This window comes from Girardinichthys multiradiatus, chromosome 20 (assembly GCF_021462225.1).
Source record: "Girardinichthys multiradiatus isolate DD_20200921_A chromosome 20, DD_fGirMul_XY1, whole genome shotgun sequence".
Classification (NCBI taxonomy): domain Eukaryota; kingdom Metazoa; phylum Chordata; class Actinopteri; order Cyprinodontiformes; family Goodeidae; genus Girardinichthys; species Girardinichthys multiradiatus.
In genome coordinates, this window is record NC_061812.1 from 53,428,854 (window position 1) to 53,449,978 (window position 21,125).

At 41.6% G+C, this 21,125-nt stretch overlaps 1 protein-coding gene across 1 annotated transcript in view; it reads right to left on the reverse strand.

The window, feature by feature from the left end:
- si:ch73-267c23.10 (serine incorporator 1) overlaps positions 1-21,125 on the reverse strand; it is a 162,568-nt gene that overhangs the window by 16,718 nt on the left and 124,725 nt on the right. The window contains exon 9 of the mRNA XM_047348351.1: positions 3,166-3,393. Within this exon, the coding sequence (XP_047204307.1) occupies positions 3,166-3,393 (228 nt within the window). The remainder of the gene's footprint in view (positions 1-3,165; positions 3,394-21,125) is intronic.

The window sequence follows — 21,125 nt, forward strand, 5'->3', positions numbered from 1 at the left end:
ACGCTGGAGGGACTATGTCTCTCGGCTGGCCTGGGAACGCCTTGGGCTCCCCCTGGAGGAGCTGGAGGAGGTGTCTGGAGAGAGGGACGTCTGGGCGTCTCTGCTGAGTCTGCTGCCCCCGCGACCCGGTCCTGGATAAGCGGAAGACGACGAACGAACGAACTACAGAATTATTCACGCTTCCAGAATCAGAAAACGTAACTGCATTACCAAGAACGAGTAGCATTCCAAACGAAACACATGCATCGGATCTAAATGATTATGTCCTAATCACGATGATTCGGTAAATTTGCCAAAGCCTAACCAAACTAAGTATGGATGCTCCGAAAAGGAGGGCTGTCATGACTATGAAGGCAGCCTGGATAAATTCTATATGGAGCGTCGGGACAACAAAGCAATCCCAAGGGCAATTAATAAATTACAAGACATTAAATGGCATGGATTTAGGCCAAGGGGGGATGCACTTTGGGAAAGGGCCATCCAGAACACATGGTACAGCTGGTCATGGTACACAGCCAGAGAATTGACGGAAAACGATTGTTTAATTTCTACTGGAGCAGCTCCAATTGTCATCCCAGAGAAGTATACATCCAAAGAATGTGCACTAGTGCAACAACAGAGGTGCAGAAATGGGGAGTTTACTCCCAGCGTAGACGTGATGTCCCTCTTCAAGTTACCAATGTGTGGTATAAGTTGCAGACTGCTGTATGGCTCACGGAATTTGCACCAATATTTAGATAAGTGGAAACGTTACAGGTTTGAACCACAGTGTGCTGAATTTAATCTCAGTACTACAATAGGTAGTCCTCCACTAAATTACGAGGTAGACGATGATGCAGAATACGAGTGTTTTGCAAATGGAGAATTTGAAGATAGCAAAGGGGTTGATGTGGGTAACATGACAGTAAAATGTAATGTGACTTGGGTGTTATCTTGGTTTAAACATGCAAATAGGACACCAATATTTGTTAAAACTCCAATATGGTATCAAAACCCAGAATTTGTAGAACAGGACTGTGAAAACATTACCATGTCCATTCCAAGATTATTCTTTCTAGGAGGCCAAACACACCCGGTGGCAGATAGCTATTGGATGTGTGGAGAAGATGTGTTGGTAAATACCTTACCCCTTCAGTGGGTGGGTCTTTGTGCACTCGTTAGGATGAAATTACCTAAGACTTTGGTGTACAAAAGAGTAAAAAGTATGATTGGAATAGATGAAAATAAAACGAGGGTTCCTAGAAGTTTAGGTGATTATGGACTGAATGAAGGTGTATATTTGAATCTTATAGGCCAACCAAGAGGAATTCCTGACGAATTTTAAGCGCAACATGAAGTCACTGTAGGATTTGAATCTTTTTACCTTGGGTCACAATTAACAAAAATGTTGAGCATGTCTCTACATGCTCATCTGGGAGGAGGGAATGCTGCAAGTCACTGGGTTTCCTTAGATAGAAAAACTTTTTATCCAATTTGAATAAAAAGCTAACTCCGACTGCACTGTTCAATGGTTAGGATTATTTGGAATGTATGAACCTGACGTTGTGAAGTTCCTTGAGACGACATGTGTTGTGAATTGTATAAATAAACTAATTTGAATTCAATGGTGGTTGATAAACTGACAAGTCTGTAATATATTTTGGTGCTAAGCCGTTCAGTGATTTATAGACTAACAGAAGTATTTTAAAGTCTTTTCTTTGAGATACAGGGAGCCAGTGTAAGAACTTTAGAATCGGGGTGATGTGCTCCACTTTCTTAGTTCTAGTGAGGACGCGGGCAGCAGGGTTCTGGATCAACTGCAGCTGTCTGATTGACTTTTTAGGCAGACCTGTGAAGACACTGTTGCAGTAATCAATTCTACTAAAGATGAACGCATGAATTAGCTTTTCAAGGTCCTACTGAGACATTAGTCCTTTAATCCTGGAGATGTTCTTTAGGTGATAGAAGGCCGACCTTGTTACTGTCTTTATGTGCCTTTGAAGGTTCAGGGCTGAGTCCATCACTACACCAGGTTTTGAGCCTGATTGGTGGTTTCTAGCTGTGTTAACTGAAGCTGTGTGCTAACTTTTAAACACTCTTTCTTTGGTCCAAAAATTATCACTTTAATTTTGTTTTGACTCAGTTGAAGAAAATTTTGGCACATCCATCCATTGATTTTTTCTAAGCCTTTACCAAGCCCTTGGATGGTGAGTTAGAGGGAGCATGTAGATATTAAATAGGAGGGGCCCTAAGATGGACCCTTGGAGAACGTAACCTGTGATTTTTGTGGTTTCTGATGTATAGTTACCTATTGACAAAAAAAGTCCCCGTCCTTCAAGTAGGAATGGTAAATGGACTGAACTTATATAGTGCTTTTCCAGTCATGGAAAGTGCTTTACACTAGAGCCACATTCACCCAATCGAACTCACTAACGCTCACACATTCATACACCAATATGCAGATCGGCAAGCAACTTGAGGTTAAGTGCCTTGCCCAGGGGCACATCAACATATGGCAGGAGGAAGCTGGAATCAAACCCACAACCTTCTGATTGCAAGACACCTACTCTTCCTACTGGAAGACATCAAAGCAGCTGGTCATTGTCCACCTGTCCACCTTTTCTCTGCTGTCTGCTCTAACAACGAAAATTCTTTGTTAATGTTTTATCTGATCTTGCATTGTGAATGGTTGTTTAAAAGTATACCAGTTATTGCCTTAATTAATTCCAAGACTTGAGCAGAATGAGTAGAGGGGGCAATGTGCCCTTGTGTCAGAGTCTAGCTCTGACATTTCTTCCTGGGCTTTGTTTGAAGTAGGTTAATGCAATTTATTTTGAAAGGTGCAGAGGTTCATACAAGCCTTTATGTACAATTCAGTGTCCATGTTCATCCATTTTTCACTTCATGGCTGGGGTTACAACAGTGCCTTGAGATGCCATGTGTTGTGAACTGGCACTATATAAATAACCTGAATTGAATTAATTTGCATTATCCCACCAGACTCATGATCAGTTGATGAAGGGGATTGGCTAAGCCCTTTCTACCACTCTGGGTAATGATGTACTTTTCCAGTAAGACATATTTCTACAACAAGAAAAGGAACTATTACCAATCATAATTTAACAGAACTTTATGTAAGAAAAAGCTGAGCTACAGTAACTGGATAAGAGATAAGGGATTACTGACCTGTACCAGTTGGTAAGCGTCATCATGATGTAGAGGGAAGCCAAGAAAAGCATGAAGTGGAAGAATGAGTAGCTGTATTGGACCATGTCTTGTTCATTGTCCTTCACCCACCTGGGTCCCTGTGACTCCTCCAACATATCACTGCTGCTGCACCCCTGAACAAGGATAGCTGACTGTTTGGAGGCCATGGTCAACTTGTTTACCTGGTTTGTGTTCGATGAGCGAATGCTGTGGACAACAGATAGCAATGGAGAGTGTCCAAAATGTTTGATATGATTATTTAGAATATACGGTATTATTATACTATGTTCCAATTTTTTTGTAGACTGTAGCCATTGTTTTGCCTCAAACTGCCACTAAGCCAAGTAAGGTTGTCAAAAAAAAAATCTTCTGATAATATTGATACTGAAAAAAAATGAACTCTTTATATTATACAAATTTACTCTTATTTTTATACATATTAGTATTAGACACCAGCTATTTTCAGCTTTTTACAAAATTGCCACACACTTTTGCACAGGAACACTTTAGACACAAACACATTAAGCCCTTCATTTCCTTGCAGTGGCTCACCTTAACAATAATAGCTGAGAATTAAAATTCTGAGGTGCTACTGGAAGTTTAAAACACCAGTATTTTTGCAAATACGTCCAGAGAGGAATTTTCGCGATATTCTTCAGTTAAAAATGTAAACACAAAAGCTTTCTTTGGAGGTAATTTGGCAATGAGGCCGATGCACACGAAAAGCTAAATGATGTCAATAAGCTACAGAGCAGTGGTAACGAAGCTGAGTAACACTGGGTTATAACAGGGTTGTAACCCTGACAAAGCATTTCAAAAGACAACATTCTGTTATTTGAAACGGATTTAATAATTTTACTAACACTTGTGTTTCTGCAACATTTGGCCAGTAAATATGCCAGATGGAATAAGCTAATGTTATCTGTTTAAATACTACCTAATAATTGATAGTCCCATTGCAGTATTGTCTGTCTGAAGTCAACTGTACCTGCTGACTAAATAGTTAACAAAAAAATTTCATAAAAAATTATCTGAAAGAGAAACTGAACTGAACTGCTGTTGCCAGAGGCTTTTTTAAACTATAAAAGAAAACTTTGTATGCAAGCCTGGACTATACTCAGGGAACAGCCAAAACCCTAACACATTCTGAGTACATCCTGCTCTGAGTGTTTAGTATTTGCTAAACACTAAGATGCTAAACACTAAGACTAAAGCATTTCAGCTTTGCTAAAAGCCTGTCATGCTTTATAATGGGTTTAAATGACAAGGAAAAGAACATTGAGCATTATTACACTTGCATCAGGGAGTTGAAAAATAGACAAAGTTGGCTTTTATTTACATTTTAATGAAAAGGGGCATTTTGAAAATTATGTATATCTTCCTCAGTTGGCATTAAAGCAATCAAACCTTTCTTGTGATTGGTGACAGGCTTTTTGAATGTTTAAACATTTATTTTTGGTTATTCGTCTTTTGAGATGAACTCCAGTCAGTGGCGTGTGTTAAGATCTTGGGTCGCATGGGCAGCGGCATGCAAAGAGTTATGCACCTGAGTATTTAAGTGGCAGCCCTAAGAAAACAGTCATGGAATGACACTTTGAGACTTGAAGACATGTTGGATCATTTGCCAAGCTAGAACAACAAATTTCTCATCATTAATAGAGGAAAAAAAGAATAATAAAATCAGAATCTGTCATTGTTTTCGTAATAGTTCTGTCCCACATACAGAGAACACTCCGGAGAAAATAGAAATAGTGAAAAGATGTTTATTTTGACACAAAATGATCTGGAACGTAAACGGGCAAAAACTCCAACTGTGGGAAGAGAAGTGGTGAAAACAAGGAACACACGTACAGGGGTTGGATAATGAAACTGAAACACCTGTCAATTTAGTGTGGGAGGTTTCATGGCTAAATTGGACCAGCCTGGTAGCCAGTCTTCATTGATTGCACATTGCACCAGTAAGAGCAGAGTGTGAAGGTTCAATTAGCAGGGTAAGAGCACAGTTTTGCTCAAAATATTGAAATGCACACAACATTATGGGTGACATACCAGAGTTCAAAAGAGAACAAATTGTTGGTGCACGTCTTGCTGGCGCATCTGTGACCAAGACAGCAAGTCTTTGTGATGTATCAAGAGCCACGGTATCCAGGGTAATGTCAGCATACCACCAAGAAGGACGAACCACATCCAACAGGATTAACTGTAGACGCAAGAGGAAGCTGTCTGAAAGGGATGTTCGGGTGCTAACCCGGATTGTATCCAAAAAACATAAAACCACGGCTGCCCAAATCACGGCAGAATTAAATGTGCACCTCAACTCTCCTGTTTCCACCAGAACTGTCCGTCGGGAGCTCCACAGGGTCAATATACACGGCCGGGCTGCTATAGCCACACCTTTGGTCACTCATGCCAATGCCAAACGTCGGTTTCAATGGTGCAAGGAGCACACTGTCGTGGGCTGTGGACAATGTGAAACATGTATTGTTCTCTGATGAGTCCACCTTTACTTTCCGCTTCCTGGGAACCATCATCTCCCAGGATCTCAAGTGGGAGCCAAACATCAGCTCCCTCATCAAGAAAGCCCAGCAGAGGATGTTCTTCCTGCGGCAGCTGAAGAAATTCAACCTGCCAAAGACTATGATGGTGCACTTCTACACAGCCATCATTGAGTCCATCCTCACCTCCTCCATCACCATCTGGTACGCCGCTGCTACAGCCAAGGATAAGGGCAGGCTGCAGCGTGTCATTCGGTCTGCTGAGAAGGTGATTGGCTGCAGTCTACTGTCGCTCCAGGAACTGTACACCTCCAGGACCCTGAAGCGGGCCGGGAAGATTCTGGCTGATCCCTCCCACCCCGGTCACAGACTCTTTGAGACTCTCCCCTCTGGCAGGAGGCTGCGGTCCATCCGGACCAAAACCTCACGCCACAAGAACAGTTTTTTCCCATCTGCCACCAGCCTGGTTAACAAAGCCCGGAAACCACCCTGACGCTGTCTCTTTCCCCCACACCCCCCCTTTTTTTGCTGACAGGACACTTGTAACCTGTAACTCTATGCGTTACATTAACGCTCAGCTTGGACTCCTGCTTACTTGCACTGCTTTACTTGCACAATGATCACCTGCACTGTTGTATTGCTCTTGCATCTTATACTGCTCTATATTTACTCTCACTCACTTAAAACTGTGCACTTATATTTATATTATATTGTAGATATGTTTATACTGTTTAATTTGTACTGTGTTGCACCGACTACGCCAAAACAAATTCCTTGTGTGTCCAAAAACGTACTTGGCAATAAAGCTTTTCTGATTCTGATTCTGATTCTGATTCTGTATTCCCCACATCCGGGAGAGTTACGGTGTGGAGAAGCCCCAAAGAAGCGTACCACCCAGACTGTTGCATGCCAGAGTGAAGCATGGGGGTGGATCAGTGATGGTTTGGGCTGCCATATCAGGGCATTCCCTTGGCCCAATACTTGTGCTAGATGGGCGCGTCACTGCCAAGGACTACGGAACCATTCTTGAGGACCATGTGCATCCAATGGTTCAAACATTGTATCCTGAAGGCGGTGCCGTGTATCAGGATGACAATGCACCAATACACACAGCAAGACTGGTGAAAGATTGGTTTGATGAACATGAAAGTGAAGTTGAACATCTCCCATGGCCTGCACAGTCACCAGATCTAAATATTATTGAGCCACTTTGGGGTGTTTTGGAGGAGCGAGTCAGGAAACGTTTTCCTCCACCAGTATCACGTAGTGACCTGGCCACTATCCTGCAAGGAGAAGGGCTTCAAATCCCTCTGACCACTGTGCAGGACTTGTATATGTCATTCCCAAGACGAATTGACGCTGTATTGGCCGCAAAAGGAGGCCCTACACCATACTAATAAATTATTGTGGTCTAAAACCAGGTGTTTCAGTTTCATTGTCCAACCCCTGTAGATGGACGAATGACAAGAATTTCTGGAAGGGAAGCAAACGGCTTACTGAGTGGATGTGGTCAGGTTGCCACGGGTAGAGGGATGAGGGATCCGAGTTGTAGAAGCCAAGTATGTTCTGTTGGTCACTTGGTGTTTCGTAGGTAAGCTTGGAGAAAGTTGAGTTAGTTTCTTTGTGCTGATACTTGCAGTGGAAGGTGGACAGGGTATGCTTAGATCTTGGTCCAGGAGATGAAGGAAGCAGGAAACTGCCAGCTCGATCGGTCCAGACGAAACAATAGATAGGAAATGAAATCCTCAGAACGTAGGTCAACCAGGAAACTCTTAGTTTTCGAAGTACGAAGTCCAGTGCAATAAATCCAAAAATCCAGATACTTAGTCTGCAAAACCACATAAACAAAGTTTTTCCAAAAACGAGAGACAAAGTATAGACTTAGCATTGGCTGAGCTTGTTACCACAGAAGGCAAGCACTCTGGCATTGAAGTGCTGGCAGCCTCCTGCTTAAGTACTCCTCCAAGCAATCAGCAGAACAAGTCGCACCTGTCACCCAGCACACCTGAGAACTCCAGCACCGTCTAAAACACTGAACAAAAGTTGCAAGCACAAAATGCACAAAAACAACCCAGATCCATACAGAATTAGCTTTATTGGAAAGTTTGTGCAAATAAACAAGGGATTTGACTCCAGTACACTTTGCTCTCATTCCCATTTTTATAAATGATAATGGAAATAAAAAAATATATTTTTAAATGTACATATATAATCTAGTGACTTTACAATATAATATAATGTGGGATCAGTCCAAGTATGCATGGTGTTGTTCTGGAACTCTGACTGTCAAGTGTTCATCAGAGAAACAGCCTGGGGGAAGAAACTGTCTCTGTGGTAACAGGTTTTAGCCGACAGCGCTCTGTTGTGCCCACCTGAAGTTAAAGGCCTAAATAGTTTGCGTGCAAGTTGTGTGGGATCTGTAGAGATTTTAGCTTCCCTTTTTCTGACCCTATAGCTGCATAAGTCCTGGATAGAGGGAAGGTCAGCTCTGATGATTCTCTCTGTAGAGCTGATTAGTTGTTGCAGTCTGGACCTGTCCTGTTTTGTGGATAAGCCTAACCACACTGAGATGGACAAAGACAGGACAGACTGAGTTATGGTAGTGTAGAAGATGACCAGCAGCCCCTGTGGAAAGTCGTACTTCTTAAGTTGATCAGGAAATACAGTCTCTGCTGGGCCTTCTTCAGAACATTGTCTATGTGTGAGGACCACCTCAGATTTGGCGGAAATGGTGGTTCCTAGGAACCAGATGTGGTCCACAGTAGATACAGTGTTGTTAAGGATGATGAATAGGGTGTGTGGGGGTGGTGTTCTCCGAACGTCCACCATCATCTCCACATTCTTGAGAGGATTCATTTCAAGGTGGTTCTGCCCAATCCGGTGTACCAGCAGATCCACCTCCTGTCTGTATGCAGATTCATCACTATCCTGGATCAGTCCAAATACAGAGGTGTCATCTGCAATCTACAGGAGTTTCACAGATGGGTCCGCTGAGGTGCATGTCATCGAGAGAAGATGCTCCCCAGCCTCATCTGCAGCTGCCGGTCCTTCAGGAAGGATGTCTGGGTTGATAGTGTTGAAGGCCGGATCCTGGCGTACATCCCTGGGAGGTCGAGGTGTTGCAGGATGAAGTGTATTCCCAGGTTGACTGCATCATCTGCTGACCTGTTTGCCTGGTAGGCAAACTGCCTGCAGTCCAGCAGGGGACCTTGTTCAAGATCTTAGTGAAGATGGGTGCCAGTTTGTTGGCGCAGGCTCTCAGGCATGATGGGGAGACATTATCAGGTCCAGAGGCCTTCCATGTTTTTCCTGAAACAGCCTATTTACATCTTCCTCTGAGATCTTTGGTGCAGGCAGGGGGTCTGAAGGTAGGGGGGTGGGTAGTGTACGGCAAGAATGGGTCTGAATGGGACATGGAGAAGTTGTGTTGAGGTGTGAACTGCTGCTTTTCATACCTGCAGTTGAAGCCATTCAACTAATTTGCCAGGCAGGAATTTTGCTAAGGGTTGGTGGAAAGGTTTTTCAAATCATTCCAAACAGCAGAAGCATCTCCATGTGAAAAGCTTTTTTTTAGCTTCTCACTGTAGCTTCTCTTTGCTGCTTTGATCTCCTTGGTCAGTTTGTTCCTGGCCTGCTTATACAGGACCTGGTCCCCATTGCTGCAAGTCTCTTCCTTATCCATGTGCAGCTGTCTTAGATGAGCAGTAAACCAAGGTTTATTGTTATTGTATGTGCAGCAGGTGCACATGCAATCTGCACACACATTTCTTCACAGAAATGTGTGCCAGTAAGTTGGTTAAAATCAGTGGCTGAAGTTTGAAAAACAGTCCCATCTGTGCAGTCAAAGCAGGCCTGTAACATCTGCTTTGAGTCATTAGTCCACTTCTTAAACAGTCCAAACCATAGGTGTGAAAGCTTTTAATTTCTGCCTGCTGGTTGGGATGAGATGGACCGGAGAATGCTAATATCTATCTATATATATATATATATATATATATAAAAGTATAGATAGATACAGTGTATCACAAAGAGTACATCCCTCACATTCCTGCAGATTTTTAAGTATATGTTTTCATGGGACAACACTGACAAAATGACACCTTGACACAATGAAAAGTAGTCTGTGTGCAGCTTATATAACAGTGTAAATTTATTCTTCCCTCAAAATAATTCAAGATACAGCCATTAATGTCTGAACCACCGGCAACAAAAGTGACTACACCCCTTTGTGTGAAAGTTCCTGAAGTGTCAATATTTTGTGTGGCCACCGTTATTTACCAGAACTGCCTTAACTCTCCTGGGCATGGAGTTCACCAGAGCTTCACAGGTTGCCACTGTAATGGTTTTCCACTCCTCCATGACAACATCATGGAGCTGGCAGATATTCGAGACTTTGTGCTCCTCCACCTTACGCTTGAGGATGCCCGAAAGATGTTCTATTGGGTTTAGGTCTGGAGACATGCTTGGCAAGTCCATCACCTTTACCCTCAGCCTCTTCAATAAAGCAGTGGTGGTCTTAGAGGTGTGTTTGGGGTCATTATCATGCTGGAACACTGCCATGCGACCCAGTTTCCGGAGGGAGGGGATCATGCTCTGCTTTAGTATTTCACAGTACATATTGGAGTTCATGTGTCCCTCAATGAAATGTAACTCTCCAACACCTGCTGCACTCATGCAGCCCCAGACCATGGCATTCCCACCACCATGCTTGACTGTAGGCATCACACACTTATCTTTGTACCCCTCACCTGATCACTGCCACACATGCTTGAGACCATCTGAACTAAACAAATGAATCTTGGTCTCATCAGACCATAGGACATGGTTACAGTCATCCATGTCCTTTGTTGACATGTCTTCAGCAGACTGTTTGCGGGCTTTCTTGTGGACAGACTTCAGAAGAGGCTTTCTTCTGGGATGACGGCCTGGCAGACCAATTTCATGTAGTGTGCGGCGTATGGACTGAGCACTGACAGACTGACCCCCCACCTCTTCAATCTCTGCAGCAATCTGACAGCACTCCTGTGCCTATCTTTCAAAGACAGCATTTGGATGTGACGCTGAGCACGTGCACTCAGCTTTTTGGGCGACCAACGCGAGGTCTGTTCTGAGTGGGCCCTGCTCTTTTAAAATGCTGGATGATCTTGGCCACTGTGCTGCAGCTCAGTTTCAGGATATTGGCAATCCTCTTGTAGCCTTGGCCATCTTCATTGACCGCAACAATTCGTCTTTTAAGATCCTTTACGAGAGCTGTACTACAAAATTAAACACACCTGCTCCCTATGCACACCTGAGACCTAGTAACACTAACGAGTCACATGACATTTTGGAGGGAAAATGACAAGAGTGCTCAATTTGGACGTAGTCTCATAGGGGTGTACTCACTTTTGTTGCTGGTGGTTCAGACATTAATGGCTGTATCTTGAGTTATTTTGAGGGAAGAATAAATTTACACTGTTATATAAGCTACACATAGACTACTTTTCTTTGTGTCAAACTGTCATTTTGTCAGTGTTGTCCCATGAAAACATATACTTAAAAATCTGCAGGAATGTTAGGGGTGTACCCACTTTTGTGAAACACTGTATGTATATGTTCCTGTGACATCACTGTTTGCATAAAAAACTTGCGTTCCAATAAACCGACCTCCACACAGGTCCACAGCAGAGCTGGAATGAGAGACAGCATGCTAATGTCTCTTGCAGGCAATCAGACATAACTTTTCAAACTGGATTCAAGAGTGTCATATGATCACAAGATCATATGCAACAAAGTTAAGTAATTATTTGCTGTTTGAGTATTCATTCATATAAAGGGTGTAATAAGACAAGCTTGACTTGGCTTTTCTTCTGAGGTCACCAGAAGCAGGCCTAATTGAAACGGATTTCCTCCACGGCCTGGAAAAGAAGGCTGGGACCGCATCGCACGCCTTCCTGCGAGCCTGTCTAGGAAGAGAGAGCTACCCCGCCGCACTGCAGCTACTCATGGAGCCGAACGTGCCTTTGTCGTATGGTTCAGCTGGGACAGCTAAAAGCGCTTCCCCTTAGCTACGGAGCTTAGCTGCAAGCTAACCCTTTGTTTAGCCACATGTGGCTGTTTCCCTCTACGCCTAGCACGGTTCACATAAGAGGTAGTGTTTGGGCAGAGAAGATTAGTGTAGAGGTAAATAATCTAAATAATATTTGTTTAATGATGTTTGTTTTTGTTTGTGTTGAAAAAACTCAGCATATGATATGTTGTTTTTAAAGTTAAGACAAACTTTATTTAAGGATGGTTTTAAACATTCTGTTTAAATGATTCTGGTAATCAGCTATAAGCTTCTTTTGTTAGCTCCAACCGCTAACAGCTAAGAACATGTGCTTGCCCACTTTATTAATCAGCTGAAGATCATTTACCCAGAAAGGTTGTTAGTTTCCAATCTAGGAAAAAAATATTTCCCTAAATACTATTTTACTAAACGTGATAACTGACTAAATACCACTAAAGATAATCTACCCAGAAAGGTTGTTGGTCCTCATTCAAAATAATATTTTCTCAAATATTATTTTAACATTTCCTTAATAATATTTCCTTAAATATTATTTTTACTGGACGAAGCCAGCTAATTAAACACTGTTAAGACCCATTTATCCAGAAAGGTTGTTAGTTTCCATTCTAGGAAATAATATTTCCCTAAATATTATTTTACTAAACGTGATAACTAATTAAACACCATTAAGACCCATTTATCCAAAAGGTTTGGTTCTTATTCAAAGTAATATTTCCTTATATATTATTTTATTATGTCCTTAATAATATTTTGTTAAATATTATTTTAATAAATAAAGGCAGTTAATTAAACAGGGTGTGAATTAGTCATCCAGAAGGTTGGTTTTATTCATCAATTATTCATCAAAATGTTATTTTATTAAAATAATGTTTATCTGAACCCTTCATTGTGAATGATTGTTTAAAGGGATACCAATTATTGCCAAGTTAGTTCCAAGACTCACTTGACTTCATTTCCAGATTCTTCAAGATAATCCTGGCTTCTCAAACATAAATAACATTGCATGGTAATGTTGCATCACTCTTTCGCTCATGGTTTTCAACCATCTTTGATTTACTTGTTTATATTGTACATGGCCCCAATAGTCTTCCAATCAAATTCTTTGAATTTGATTGGTAGTTTAGCTAGATTGTTCTAGTATAGCAAAGAATTTGTAAATTGAAATATGTTTGACTTTGAATTGACTTGTTTTTGTTAATACCTTTTTGTATTATAATCAATTCTGTGAATTCCTTCTGTGTGTGTGCATAGTTTTGTTGTTCATTAATGCCAGAGCTTGGCTAATCCCTTTCAGTTTTGTCCTAATACCACCGCCTTTTTGGGCTGGTATTCACAGGACAACCCTTAACAGATCAAATTATTATTTAATAATGTATTAAAGTATTAATATTACATATTAAATAATATATTCATATTCATAATTATAACATATAGATATATATTTGGGGTATTTCAGGTTACAGTTCCCAATTTCTTAACATTAATATGCAGTAAATAAAATTCTAAAATGCTCACAACAATGAGTAAATCCAGCAGCTGAAGCATGATGTATTTCTCAGCTTTATGGTTAGGTTCTTGCTGGTTTTTTTTTACTGTTTCTTACAGACAAGACTTTCAGAAATGTATATCTGGTGTCAATACTCCTTTCTCTCAAACCCCCAGTCGGTTGTGGCAGATGGCCGCTCACACTGAGCCTGGTTCTGCTGGAGGTTTCTTCCTGTTAAAAGGGAGTTTTTCCTCTCCGCTGTCGCTACATGCATGCTCAGTATGAGGGATTGCTGCAAAGTCAACACCAGTGACTGTCCACTGTCTCTACATGCTCATCCAGGAGGAGTGAATGCTGCAAGTCACTGACTGGATGCAATCTGCTGGGTTTCCTTAGATAGAAAAACTTTTTATCCAATTTGAATAAATAACTAACTCTGACTGCACTGTTCAATGATTAGGACTAATTTGAATGTATGTATGTACCTGACTGTTGTGAAGTGCCTTGAGACGACATGTGTTGTGAATTGGCAAGGAAACAGGCCTGTATCAGAGTTCTCAATTGAATTCCGTACTCTAGCGGCTGCCTTTTGCTTGGGCAATTGTGCTCTAAAGACAGCATTTTTTCAGTTGCTGAATGAGCATTTAAAGGACAAGTTAGCTCTTTTAGATGAACTGGTTACTCTGAATGATCAAATCACCTTAGCCACAAGGGTAGATAATAGAATGAGAGAGAGAAGGAAGTCCCGAGTTGAGCATGCTGCTGTGAGACCTCAGTTAAACGTTTCCCAAGCCGTTAGACCTCGACCTCAGACACCCATTCCCGAGCCTGAACCCATGCAGGTGGGACGTACTCGCCTCTCACTTGAAGAGAGGCAGAAACGCAGGCAGGCTAATCAGTGTTTATACTGTGGCTCCTCAGATCACTTCATAGCCGTTTGCCCAATTTGTCCCATGCGACCAAAAGACAGGGTCTACCAGCTTTAGAGGGGGGGCTGACGGACCATCATATTTCTCTCAGAGCCCCCAGATTTAGCCTCCCTGTCTCAATAATTTTTTAACAAGTATACCCAGAACCTGTCAGCCCTGATCGATTCGGGAAGTGAGCAGAACCTCATCGATCAGGTCGAACATGCTCAAATTGAGGTGCAGCCTCTTTCCTCACCCATTTAGTTTCAGCCTTAGATGGGCAAAAGCTACAGAGAATAACCCATCAAACTAAACCTTTAGAACTGGTGCTTTCTGGTAACCACAGGGAGGAGATGTCATTTTGTGTATTCCCAGTTTCTCTTAACTCTCTAGTGTTAGGCTTTCCGTGGTTACAGAAACAAGTGGTCCAAGTGTCATGTTGAGTCTTGGTCCACCAATTGCCTCTCCTCCTGCTTCCAGTCAACTGTTTCTCCATGATGTCCTGACTTGAGTAGTGAGGAGGATGATTCTCCAGCTCTCTCGCAAGTTCCCCCCGAGTATCCTCACTTGAAGCAGGTTTTTAGTAAGACCAAAGCCCTCTCTTTGCCTCCTCACAGACCATACGATTGCACCATAGACCTACTTCCGGGGACCCCTCTACCTTTTAGTAGCCTTTATAACATGTCACAACCCGAACAACCAGCTATGGAGAAATATATTAACGAGTCTCTTGTGGCAGGTATAATTTGCCACTCCTCTTCTCCACTGGGAGCAGGATTTTTCTTTGTAGGATGGGTCTCTCCGTCCTTGCATAGATTACAGGGGCTTAAACCAGATCACCATTAAAAATAAGTGTCCTCTCCCGCTTATCACCTCTGCCTTCGAACCAGTTAATGGATCAACTGTTTTCACTAAGTTGGATCTCAGAATTGCCAGTCTGAAAGGACCTAGTCAGAATCCGGCATGAGTGGCGGAAAACAATGACTGGAAAACGGCTTTCAAGACACCCCTTAGACATTTTGAATATTTAATGATGCCATTCCACCTGTGTAATGCCCCAGCTGTCTTCCAGGCCCTAGTTAATGACGTCCTCGGGGATTTTCCGAACGTTTTTGTTTTTGTGTACCTAGACGATATTTAATTTATTCAAGAAAAATTGAGGAACATAATCAACATGTTCGCCTAGTCCTTCAACAGCTTTTGGAAAATAGACTCTTTGTGAAAGTCAAGAAATGTGAGTTCCATCGATCTTCAGTTACGTTTTTGGGTTTTGTTCTTGAGGTGGACAGGTTCACTCGGATCCGGCAAAGATCAGGGCTGTCCTCGAATGGCCCGTACAGGAGTCCCGCAAACAACTGCAACGGTTCCTGGGGTTTGCAAATTTTAACCGAAGGTTTATAAGGAACTACAGTCAGATGGCTGCTCCTCTTACTGCCTTAACCTCCTCCAAGACCACATTCACTTGGATGCAGGAAGCTAACACAGCTTTTCTAGCCCTAAAGGAGATGTTTTCTCAGGTCCCCATCCTGGTTCATCCTGACCCCTCCAGACATTTCATTTTGGAGATTGATGCCTCTGACACAGGAGTGGGGGCAGTTCTGTCCCAGAATTCTCAAACCGATGGAAAACTTCAACCTTGTGCCTTTTTTTCCCACAGACTCAGCAACACTGAATTAAACTATGATGTGGGGGACAGTGAACTCTTAGCCATAAAGTTGGCCCTGGAGGAATGGCGTCACTGGCTAGAGGGCGCTGAACATCCTGTTCTGGTCTGGACAAATCATAAAAACTTAGCTGACCTACAGTCAGCCATACGGCTGAATTCTCGCCAGTCCCGTTGGTCTTTGTTTTTCTCTCGTTTTGGTCTGTCCATCTCTTACAGAGCAGGTTCAAAGAACACTAAGCCTGATGCCCTGTCCTGGCAGTTCTCTGCAGATGATTCAGAGAAGAAACCAGCGCCTATTCTGCCCCCCAATTGCACTGTTGGTTCACTTCACAAGCTATGACCACCATCTTAACAATAATTGATCGTTTATCTAAAGCCTGCCATCTGTTTCCCTAAAGAAAGCTACCATCTGCCCTCCAGACAGCTAGACCACTCACCAAGCACGTTTTCCACATGCATGGCATTCCCAAGGACATCCTTTCAGACTGAGGACACCAGTTTGTCTCTCAGGTATGGAGATGGTTTTGCTTAGATCTCGGAGCTAAAGTATCATTAACCTCAGGCTACCATCCACAATCTAATGGGCAAACCGAGAGGATGAACCAGCAGCTGGAATCCTCTCTCAGGTGTCCCACATCCACCAACCCCACAGACTGGTGTTCGTTTATCCCTTGGATTGAATATGCACATAATTCTCACAGATCCTCTGCCACCGGCTTCTCGCCCTTTGAGGATTCCATCAGTTATCAACCACCCCTTTTCCCTGCAGACGAGAAAGAAATCGCAGTCACCTCAGTTCATCGCCACATCCGCCGCTGTAAGAACATCTGGAAATCGACCGTCCGACTCTTCTTACACTCCGTAAATGCCACTGCACGTCCACAATAGTGAAACATACGATCATCAGTACAAATTAAACAGGCCTGTATTACCGCATCACATTTACCATTTCAGGTTAATCAGTCAGTCCGTCTGAAGCTCCTCTAGAGGCCTAGGTGTCCTTGAAGAAGGATTGGTTTGGCCAAGGCACTTGTAAAGCAGCCCTGGGAGAAATGTGCTCTGACATAACAGTTCTCTACAAACTCGACTGAGCTGTAAAACGTCTTAAAGAGAAAAGTTGCACTGATGAGTTAAGACAGTGGGGACTTCTTCCTGTAAATGCAGGCAAAGTGCTTTATGAGGAAAAAACTGCAACTGATTTCTCTAATCCTGCCTGGGAAAGCTTGTGATTCAAGCAGAAAATCCAATACAGGAAAATCTGGGAGGAGAATTGGGGTGTCTACAGCTGCTATAGAGAAATTCTATAAGGATCTGAATGTTGGCCTCCTTAGCATATTACCCGAGTACAGTAACCAGTGCCGTTTTTCTACAGTAGCAGCAAGGCACGTGGGTCATGACACAAACATCATAAGCATGTTTTAAAGTGTGAGAATATACACGCATATTGCAGCGACTTCAGGAGACAAACTACAAGCCGCTGAGTGGCTGAAGTTGGGCTGTTCCTTGCCCAACGCGTTCATAAAAAAAAGCGATCCGCTGAGATCGAAAGGAAATGCCTTTAATTACTTTATTTATGAAAAATAAACAACTTAGAGTAACGTTTCCAAAAATATGACTTAGTCGGGATCGTTGTGATTTGTGTGCGCTGATTGCGGTCAACAAAAAATACAGCGGCCCACACACCCACTCTCCCTCCTTGACACTCCAACAGGTGGGTTAATATGCCCTATCACCAAATCTCCGCCCATATTTAGTAGACCTACATATTGATAAACCAACAGTAACAAAATAACGATTCTAAATCCAAACAACTAAATATCTAATACATTACCATAATTTAATTTGTGGCTCCTACAACGCATCTTTCAAATCAAATCTGAATAAGCACATTTGTACCTGCTGATATGTCAAGCAAATTCCTGGTAATTGACTTCCATTCAATTTATTTATATAGCACCAATTCCTAACACAAATTGTCTTATAGAAAAGTTAAGGAAAATGAGTCAGAGGAGCTGTGTAATTATAAGATTATAATATAATTTTGTTGTTTGTTAGACGGGGGAGGAGAAAACTGCCAGATAGACATATGAAGCCGTTGTTGGACCGCAGCATCAGGACCTGAATTTGTGACTCCGGATTAGACATTAACTGTATCTATCTTATCTTAGAGCTTCTCCAGACCCACTGCTCTACTGCAGGAGATCTTTTGGACAACTAAATTTGTGATTCAGGCTTTAAAATCAGTTTGAGCTTTAAAAGTTGGGAGAAGAACAAATAGCTAAAAACAGAGTTAATCCACAGAATTAAGTTTTATAAGATTCCATGGCGATGTTTTGAGACCATAATATTCCATAAATAATTGCAGACTTTGCAATATGTTAACCTCACAATATGTTATTCTATTTTTACAAATAGAACCAATCTGTTTAAGTTTTTAATTAAACTGTTCATTTTGTATTGACGTGTAACATTTACAGTATTCAAATAAAGCTGCTATGATATTTTCTTGGAATCGATTGATTACATTTTGGTAAGTTCACAGTACAAATGTTGTAGAGATTTGAACACACATGTTAATCAATTGGAACAACAGAGGGGCACAGATTTGTTAGGGCACAAGCTACGCTTACAATGTTAGCCAGAGTAGTGTACACTTCATAATCACTTGACAGAAGACTAATGGTCTATGCAACATCTTGTACTTGGAACGTGCATGACCCTTTCAACATGTATGCGAACAGCTGCTGGTCTGTGGGTGTCTTCCAGTTCAATTGCACCCAGCTGTTTTGCCCTGTGTGAACGCAGATATTTCAACCTTGGCACAGTACACCCTGACTTGGTTCTGGATGGTGAAACCATGGTCAGCAAGGATTACATCTCCAGGTAGAAGGTGATTCAAAAAGCCACTGTTTGCTGTAATGTGTGCATCTACAGTGCATCCATACCAGCCCTTTGAGATGGAGATACAACTGTCGGGGTTTGATGTTTTTGGACTTTGGTTGTGGTTTTGTGTTTTGCCTACTTTCAGCTTGATGTTTCTATTTTGGGTTTTGTAGTCATGTTATTTATTTATTTCTGTTTTCTGATAGTTCTGTTCTCTCTCCTGCTTCCTAGTGTTTTGTAGTTCTTTCTCCTTTCGCCCTTTAGTTCCTTTGGTGGTGTTTTCTTATTTATTATTTAGAATGGTTTTCTCTTTATTATTATTATTATTATTATTATTGTTCTCCAGTTTAGTTCCTCTAGTTAATCTCTATTTCTTCCAGTCCCTCCTGATAGGTTAGCTTTAGATATTGTTTACGTTTGGTTTACAATTATTCTAGTTCTCGCTTTCCCTGCTTAGTTCAGTCAGTGTTGGTTTAGGTTTGCTTACATTTGTAGTTAGGGTTTCTTTATGGTTTCTTCTGTTAATTCTAAGGTTGCCAGTTTCTTTAATCTTAGGTTGTTGTGTTTCTTCTGTTCCCACCAGTTTCTCAGTTTCCTTTAGTTCATGGTTATTCCTGATTCTATGCTTCATTTGGTTATCTTTGTCTATAGTTTTGCTTTGGTCTGTTCTCTGTATTGTTTATTAATCCCTTCTCCCATGCTTTAGTCGTTGTATTAGTTTCACCTGTTCCTTCAGTCTCCCTGTTTCCATGTCACATCTGTTCAAGGTTCTTTTGATAATTGACCCACATTTATTGCCTTTGTTACCCTCTGTATATAAGTTGGTCTAGTTTCATTGTTCGTTGCTGGTTTGTTGTGTCAACTTCCTTGCGTCAAGTTCCCTTTGTTTTTCGTACACTGTCAGACCTGGACTCCTGAACTCTCTGTTTCATCCTGCCTGCCTACCTGTGAGTTTTGCCTTTGTTTTGATTGAAATAAATCATTGTTCTGCCTCGCCATGCCGACTCCTCCCCTGTCTCAGCACTTTGGTCCGCCACAACAAACGGCAACTTTGACTACAACCTTGTAGAGAAATGCATGAGTAGATATTTAAGGTGTTGTGGGATTTATATTGAGAGTATACCTTTGCCCTTGCCTTTAGATCTTTTGGATTCTATAAATAGTCTACAACTGATATGCAATGTTGAAGGATCTTCTGAAGCACATAGACATAGATCTTTGTATGTGCTACTTCTGGGGCCATAACACACACACACTGGAACTAGGACCTCATTTGGGACATTTATCGCATTAGAAACTGTGGAAACATAAAACTATGAACACCAAAAAGATAAGATAAAAATGAAACTGGTAAATTACCTCTAAGCCTCATTAATGTAATGAGCAGTTGTTGAAAACTTGTCAAGTGTGTAGTGTCTTTGAGAACTGGCTTTACAAGGTCAAAAATAGCCATAAACACATTATAATTGTGTAGTCCTCTAAGTGTTTTTTGTTTACCTTTATTTTTAAAACTTTTTGGTTCAATGAGATCTAGGGTTAGCTTCTCTTTCATTGCAAATGTCTCACTACATAGAACCTGACACTTGAAGTAACTCAAAGTATCCTGCACTGATTTCTGTTTAGCACATCACATCACCATTTGAAAAGTCACCATCACACATAATAGCTCCATTTTCAATGTCCTTTTCAATTCCAGTCCTCTCAGTTGAGAGCTTGAGGAGAGCTCTTACGGCTTCACTTCTAGACGACTGCTGCTTCTTTTCTTTCTGTATTTCTTGTCTCATATCATACTTCTGAAGACTCTCCAGGGTGTCTTTTGGCAGAAAATTTGGTGTGTGAAAACACAGATAGCACATAATCAGGTGACAAGGGGTCCTGGGCTTTCGTCCCTGGTAAAATACATCAGTAGTTTAGTCAGCATATGTAATGCTTAAACATTACATATGCTGTCATTATTTAATAAAATTAAATAAAACAATAACTAGAAACGCACTCGGAGAGCACACTCCTCCGCAAAGCGGCTCCTTTTTCCAAAAATGGGCCAAAGATGTTATGTTTTCAGTAGTGTTGGTGTCTTTGTAAGCAACATTGCGGAAAAAAGTAATGAGCTGATTGCTCTGAAGTTTTTACCATTATTATGTGCGAATACCACAGACTGGATATTGTATATGCCTCTTTTCATTCATTACAAATCACATTCATTTTTCATACATGCTAGGCTACATGATGGTGGGGCATTTTCTGCATGGTTAATAATAATTTGACATGAACCATCTCCAAAATGCAATATTTGGATGCATCTTACTTATGAAGGATATAAACATTAATCTTGTTACTTTGTAAAAAAAATTTTTTGCTGCAAATCCGTTAATACACCAAGGGCTGCTAGTCCTTACAATGGATGGCTGCTATCCATCACCGTCTTCTGTTGTCATCAAAAGGTATATGATAA